This window comes from Electrophorus electricus, chromosome 6, assembly GCF_013358815.1.
Source record: "Electrophorus electricus isolate fEleEle1 chromosome 6, fEleEle1.pri, whole genome shotgun sequence".
Lineage (NCBI taxonomy): Eukaryota > Metazoa > Chordata > Actinopteri > Gymnotiformes > Gymnotidae > Electrophorus > Electrophorus electricus.
Genome location: NC_049540.1, coordinates 29,656,539 through 29,664,533, shown reverse-complemented (window position 1 = coordinate 29,664,533; position 7,995 = coordinate 29,656,539). Strand labels below are relative to the sequence as shown.

At 41.0% G+C, this 7,995-nt stretch overlaps 1 protein-coding gene across 1 annotated transcript; it reads left to right on the top strand.

Annotated features, from left to right (window-relative positions):
• The first annotated feature begins 648 nt into the window (after positions 1-648).
• LOC118241593 lies at positions 649-7,921 on the top strand. Its single transcript, XM_035527544.1, has 4 exons — positions 649-720; positions 2,415-2,616; positions 3,427-3,505; positions 3,614-7,921. Exons 1-4 carry the CDS (start codon positions 656-658, stop codon positions 4,291-4,293), a joined length of 1,026 nt encoding a protein of 341 aa, XP_035383437.1. The 5' UTR covers positions 649-655; the 3' UTR covers positions 4,294-7,921.
• Positions 7,922-7,995: the final 74 nt, after the last annotated feature.

Here is a 7,995-nt window from a genome sequence, read left to right as displayed (position 1 = left end):
GTGTGTGTGTGCGTGTGCGTGTGCGTGTGCGTGTGCGTGTGCGTGTGTGTGAGTGTGTGTGTGTGTGAGTGTGAGTGCGTGTGGGTGAATGCGTGTGCATGTGAGTGTGAGTGTGTGTGTGTGTGTGTGTGTGTGTGTGTGAGTGTGTGTGGGTGAGTGTGTGTGTGTGTGTGTGTGTGTGTGTGTGTGTGTGTGTGTGTGTGTGTGTGTGAGTGTGTGTGAGTGTGTGTGTGTGTGTGGGTGAGTGTGTGTGGGTGTGTGTGTGTGTGTGTGTACCAGTATTAAGGGGGAGAGGGTTTGCTTCTCCCTTACAGATGCTTGTGTGTGTGTAAAAATAAGTTTAGAATGGACTGCAAGAATTTTTATTTGGCATTTAGCTGACACTTATCAAAAGTGACTTACACTTATGACTGGGTTAAGGGTCTTGCTCAGGGGCCCAACATTAGCAACCTGGCAGCACCAGGACTGGAACTGCCAACCTTCCAATTACTAGTAGAATACCTTAACCACTGAGCTACAAGTCTTTTGACAAAATCTCACACTACGTGTACTTCACTGTCATTCGCTGAGTGGCATCGTATGATTAAGGCCCCACCTCCAGGGCAAGTCAGAGGAAGCGAAGACTGAAGACTGAACATTTTCTTTTTCGAGAAACATGTCTTGCATAAGTGACGAGAGACAATATTCCTCTTCAGTAAAACCATCACTCAACAAAGAAAAGTAAGTAATATTTCAACATAAGCCATCCGTACTGAGCGCAATGCTTTCCCTGATAAGAGTGATGGGTATTATTTGAGAGAAACTCAGAAAAACAGCTTTTTCGGAGACGATTCTAAAGTCCGGGAGAGCATATAAAAGGACGCATAACATGATAAACCTGCATGTGCTGTCCTCTAGCTACACAGGCATATGGTTTTAGTTTAGTCAAAGGTCCACAGGCTGTCGTTTGTACGATGGGAGATTTATACGTGTGATGAAGTGGGAGACACTCAAGCCTACGAAGGCTGAATCCGAACATCTTACACACCCGAAGGTTCATTCGACCCGATCGTCGCCTAACGCAGGGCAGAAAGTGCGGGTCCGGTGGAAGCACTAGAGAGAACAGCAGGATACCAAGCGTGTCGCCTGGGATTTTCCACTTACAGTTTGGAGACAATCCGCATTCAGACCAGGGATATAAACTTTTCTCATAAGTGAACCCACTTTTTCTAATATATATTTACAACAGTAATATACATTCAGATTTTTCCTAATTCTAAGAATTCATAAACCTCATGCATGTTTAAAATGAACAAGTGTCGCAATTGTAAATTGATACTGCAGGCATTAGTAGCCATGAGCAGTGGTAGCTATGTGGTTAAGGTACTTGACTTGTAATTGGAAGGTTGAAGACCCCTAACCTTCAGTTGCTCAAGTTGTACTTAGTCATAATTGTAAGTCACTTTGGATAAAAGTGTGAGCTAAATGTAAAAAAAAAATTATGTAATTATTAGTGGTCAAACAGTAAAAAAAAGTGTCCTGTGAAATGTCAAGAATATAATTTTAACTGGTTACATTTATAGTGTATAACTAGGCCTGTCACATTCATTCACAGTTTCTTCAAACAGCACACAGCAAACAGTATCACAGTGTGGTGATACTTATTTTCTTTTTAAATTAAATAAACATTCATCAGACTCTTAGTAACATATAGTGTAGTGAAGCATCTGAATACATTCAATACATGAATCAAGAGATCTTTAATTCTTAATACGTTTTTCACAAATTATAATGCATATCTTAGTATACTGACCGAGCTGTTATAGACATGCTGTTGACAATGTTCTGTAACTGGATTTTGGTTAGGGATTAGGTCAAGATTAGAGCAAGGGTGAGGATTAGGATTAGGGCTGAGATTAAGATTAGAGTTAGGATTAGGTTTTGGGCTAAGATTAAGATTAGAGTTCACATTAAGTTTTGTGTTGAGGTTAAGGCTTGTTGGGTTGGTTTGAGGTTTGATCACGTGTCTAACCCATTAGCTGCTCTTCTTGTGAGTAAACTTGACTGCTATTGTATTCAAACTCATCTGATTCATTTATGACTATGTTACAGATACTCTGTCGAGTTTATTTTATTTAAGTTTTACCATGAATATAATATGAAAATGTAGTATATGGCAGCTCAGTAGCAGATAAATTAGCCATCCAATGTGCATGATTCAGGAGAACACTGGGATGTTCATGTCAGGTAAATGTATCCATCTGAAACAGAATGCATGATTCCAAATAACCATTTATTTATTTACTTTCTTGGCCTTGGTCTGTCTCCTGTTTTGTTGCTAGGCTTCATGAGCAGTGGTGATGTTGAGGAACGCTGTGATTAACCATGTTAGGTTGGTTTTTACTGTGTAAAGCTGAACTCTTCTTGATCCCCAGCTTCCTGCAACCCTGTCCTGATGGCCCATCGGTGTGGGTTGGGTTCATAGAGGACATCCCTGTCATTGGGACAGTGAAAGAGGGCGTGGAATTGGTCTTGGCTGTGCATGAAGGGAATGAGTCAGTGGTCAGGCAGAAAGAGGAGGCCATTATTAAGAGTCTGTGTGCTCCACCTCAAGAGTCACTGCTGGAGCCCATGAAGGTACGTCATATCCATTACAGAACAAATATATGCCAATTAAATAATGGAACCAGAATCTGCACAGGCTGGCATGTCCACCATATGTCAAATAAATATAAAGTGTCCTCTTGCAAATAGCACTTATATCTCTTGAGAACACCACCAGCAATACTACAGCGTCTGTCTGCTGGTGTAGCCGATAATCGGAATGGGTGAGCTGTATGCACCCCAAGTCATTCTGCTAAAGGATCAGGAGAAAACACCGTGGACGTGATTGTGTCCTTGGTTCTCATAGGCTGGGCCATAGAATACTTAGTAACATTATGCACACACAGTGGACAGTCATCCATGCATTTATTTATAGCAGAATCGATTATTAAATGGTCTCCCTACCAGTCTTCTTAAATTTCTCAAACAAATTAAATTGATTCAGAATGCAGCTGCCAAACTTCTTACTACTAGAACTGGCTCTGTGCATTACAGAATTGTCTTTAAGGTACAATTACTCGTCTATAAATCACAGAATGGTTCAGGACTAATGTATCAAACTGAGATAGTCATACAGTCCAATCCAAGCAGACCTCTTACCAGGAGCTCATCAGCTAACCTCATATATTTACCCTCATATATTTACGCTCATGTAGTTACCCTCATATACTTACCCTCATATATTTACCCTCATGTCCTTACCCATATATAGTTACCCTCAGGTAGTTACCCCCATATAGTTGTCTATTCCCTGTTGTCTCAACTCCAGGGTAAAACAGCAAGTTGGTTGGAAAGATGGAAGCTTGTAAAGGTTCCAAACGTTCCTTTTCTTTCTTTCTACAGAAGTTGGACATTCCTGAGACACCAAAGTCAGCTGGAGCCTCAGGACATTGGGAGTCGTCTGGACTGCAGGACATAAGAGGTTTCTGACATTTGTTTGTTTGTTTACATAATAATGAATAAGAACACAATGTTATTGTTGTTTTTATTTATGTTTATTCATTTGTCATGTTAATGTTTTTCCCCACAGAGGTCAGATTGGAGTTCATTGCTGAATATGTAATAACAAACAAAAAAGGTCAACAAACAAAGCAAACAAAGCAAACAAAGCAAACAAACTCAGAGAAAACTCAGATGAAGCAGGAAGTTGAAAAAAAGATCAGATGTATCATAGCCTATGAGTATACACCAGCCAAAAAAGACAAGGCATCGGAGAGATCTAAACGAGGCGAGCATGTCTTCAATTACGGAATTCTTAAATTTCATAAAAAGTTACTGGATGACTTTTTAAAAGAGAAGAAAAAAAGCTTCAAGAAAAAAGAGGACTACAATAGATTAGGTTGCCACAGTCTTATTGACGACACAGCAACGATCATAGAAAAAACTACAGTTTTTTTTGATGAGGATGAAGTTTATATAAACAGCAATGCAGTAGTGTATGGTATATATTGCCGAGAACTGCGTTCAGCTCTTTTTGGTAGGCTTGACCCAAACAAAAACACTGATAACGCTGGTTCCAGGGTGAAAGAAATCACATATTACATGAACAAAGAAGAAGTGTATGTGGATCATTATGCCAAGGAAAAATGGTTTATGGACGACGGAAGAAATAAAGAAACATTTAAAACAGTTAAAAAAGAAGTGAAAGAAATGTACGAAGACAAGCGTGGGGTCAGGTGGTGTGATGAAATTAAGACACTACTGAAATAAAACCTGATCATAAGTGACTCGTTGGGTAGCGTTTTTTTGGCTCTTCACCTTTAACTGTAACAAATCTTTTTTCCTTTTCTTTTATCGTCTTTTTGTCCTGGAGGGGCGGTGTTCGGTGGTGAGGCTGTTAATAGTTCAAAAACTGGCTTATTATTTTGGATTTAACAGAAAATTGCTGTTCTAAGTGTTAGACTAGAAAGGGGCTGCAACCAGTCATTTGAGAGAAAGCTCACTGATAGCTAAAACCAGACATTATCAACGCTTTTACATTTTATCTCGACAGATACACATTTCCGACAGTTCTAAACTTGCTTGCAGCCGAATATAAAGATCTTTTATTCAATTATGATCATTAGTACTCAATTATTACTTTGTTACAAGCTCTGTGTGTGCTCTGCGACCTTGACCTTGTGCATTGGAAAGGTTCAATATAAAATAAAATGATGCTGTTCTGTGATTGATCGGAATTTTCCGCAGGGCCAGCCAACATTCAAAATATTTATATTCAGTAAATATTGCATTGGAATTTAGTACTATGGATTTTAGTGTGTCTTGTTTATGTGATCCTTGTGTACACTGGTTTCATTCTGTTCTGTTCCGTTCACTTCTAATGAACGTTGCAGCAACACCCTGGAGAAAAGTTATTTCACTTCACTGAATGCTTGTACATGAACAGGACAATAAAGTTCTTCTTGAGTCTTGACAATTGTTTATTTGAGTGAAGACGCATCTGAATGGTTTCTTAGGTTTGAATGGTTCCTAGCAGTTTAAAATAATGTTACAACAATAATTCTGATATTTTTGATACTGCAGCTAAAGCTAGTTTCTTTTTCTTCTTCTTAACATTGACGGCAAGCACCTCATATCCACATCTCACATCCATGACATCACAAACAGAAACAGTATGAACTACAGTCACGCAGAACAACTTCATAGATAATCTACTGGATGGCTGCACCAGCAGAACTCTTTTGAGTTACTCTAACAAAGTCACTACCTGGGCAAATTGAAATCCCTTATATAAATTCCCAGTCATCGGCTACAAGTATAAATGACTAATGAGAGGATGAATGTTGCAAGTTTAATTGATTAGTGAAAATATCTATGCTGATGTTTAATTGGTTAAATATAAGATATATGCTGAAGCTTAACTGGCTAGTGAGAGGATCTATGCTGAAGTTTAAGTGGTTAATAAGCAAACCTATGAGAGAAAAAAACTACACACACTGGCCGAGGGTCCAAATTCCTTCCATTGCTGCATGTGTCTAAGGAGGCCCCTGCCTTCCTCGGAGGGCAGCAGCTCAGCACATGGGTTTCATGTTTATTCCTGTGTTCCACGTCTTTGACTCGATTACATGCCACGCAGGTCCCGGCTGCTGTGTGTCTGCTGTGTGTCCTTGGTCACACCCCCTGGGTCTTATTATGTCTTTGTTGTTCCTTATTCAAGACTTTTGTTTCGTTCGACCGTTGTCAGTCATTGCAGTTACAGGACCATACAATTTGCTTTAAGGCCCCAGCACAGAAACAGACACTAGATCAACGTGCCTTGTCAAAACCTCATGGCAAACTCTGTCATGCCCTCTAGTGGTATAGAAGGCCCAGTACACTTACCTTGGATTGGTTGAACACTGAGCAGGCTACAAAACAAGGTGCCACATTATACCTATAAACCACAGTGTCATGTTTTAGAGTTAACAGCACATGTTATCTGTTGATTTAATCCCCAGGGGGACAGTTACTCTGAAGAAGTGGCTATTATAGGATCATGGATGCCTGGAAAAGCAGCATTACTACATATTTCACAGTTACAAGCTAAATCACAGCGCTGTTAACCATAATCGCAGGATGTCTAAGACAAGCTTCCTTTTACTGTTAGCACTGAACTGCAGTAAAGACAACAACTTGAAAAGCACAACATCCTAAAGATGTCCTTATTTCTCACAGTGCTGGACTGTTGACTGCACATATCAATACTGAGATGATGCGATGCTAAAATTCCCCAAAACCTGACGAACACACACACAATCAGGCAACTACAGTTCTATCTGAGCATTTATTTATCTGTCCACCCAAGCCGTACCATTGAGAAAAACAAAACAAAACATGAGAATCTGAATCCAGTACTAATCCGTCCACAAGTTGTTCTACCAAAAGTTGCGATTGCCATCAGTTAAAAAAACAAACAAACCACACAACCCCTGTGTCTCTGCCTCCAGCCCCAGGTGCGGAGCTGACACCCAGATCCACAATACCAAGGTTTATTTTAGCACTCAGTGTTGTGAGAAGGCTGAAGTGTGAGGGCTAGGGGGCGGGGCCTGGGACACTGTGGGCGGGGCAGTCATAGCCTTCTTCTGCTGCATTCTAATGACCTACGCCTCCATCTAGGCTGAAGTGGCCACAGTAGCGAGCACAGCCTCAAACCTCCCACACCCAGGAGAAACCTCACGGAAAAGCATCAACTGTGGCAGGGAAACGAGGACCACAGCTTCAGAGCTCAGGACAAAAATACAGAGAAATGAACAGCAAAGAAAACCAAAGAGAAGAGGCATCCCTCAATAGGTAGCTGCTAGGGCAGAATAAATACCGAAATGTACGGCAGAGACACCACACCGCCCGCAGTAGGAGCTAGTAATGACACAAACGTAGACAAACGTTCATCTCCTTCACTGCTGAAAGAAAAAAAACAGGTGGAAACTACATTTCAGGAACACAAGAATATCCTAGAAGCATTGCAGTGATTTCAGAACTTGTTATTACTGACTGGTAACTATCATATGTCCTTCTAAACGAACAGGACAGGGTTGAGTGTCTGGGTGTTCAATAAGGGAGAACAAATCTCTCAGGTCTTAAATCAGCAACGAAAGCAAACAGAAGAGGTGCAGAACTGTCATGTCGTTCATCGCGTCTAAGCGTTACAAACTCTTTATCTGGCATCCCACAGTGCTCCCCTGACACAAATCACACATGATGCAAATGCTAACGAGATTTTAAAAGTAAATTAAAGACCCTAAAAGCAGTGGAGTCGTTGTTCCCAGTGATGACCCCGACCTCACGGTTCTGTTGTCTCATTACGTAGCTTCATGTGACTAAGATACACTGCTGGACTGGGAGTTTTCATAGGAGTGTATTATAACTGCATCATAAAAACATACATAAAGAACACACAAACAAGCAAAAAATGAGAGCTTTTTTTCAAACTTATGTACAGACACATGAGCCTGATGTTGGGAGGGTGTGTGTGTGTGTGTGTGTGTGTGTGTGTGTGTGTGTGTGAGAGAGAGACACGATGGTGTGTTGTCCTCATCATTGATCAGATCTCGGGATCCTTTAGCTGGTCTGGAGAAGAATCTCTCCACCCAAGTCCGACCACAGTAATCGTCCTCACTGATGCACAAACACAGCAGCACTTGTCCAAAGAGTGTGTGAACAGGTCGTCCATAAACCATCACACCTGCGAGCTAAGCCCTTTATGATATGACATCATCCATTCAGTCTGTCTAGGGCATGGTGATGTCACAGAGCACAGAGAGACCTAGATTTAGTGAAGCTTATATAAGATGCATTTGTTCGCTCGCTATCTCTCTCTCTCACACACACACACACACACACACACACACACACACACACACACACACACACACACACACACACACACACACACACACTGCACGTTTGTCCTCTTTCTGTGCTCCAAAGTGAAAA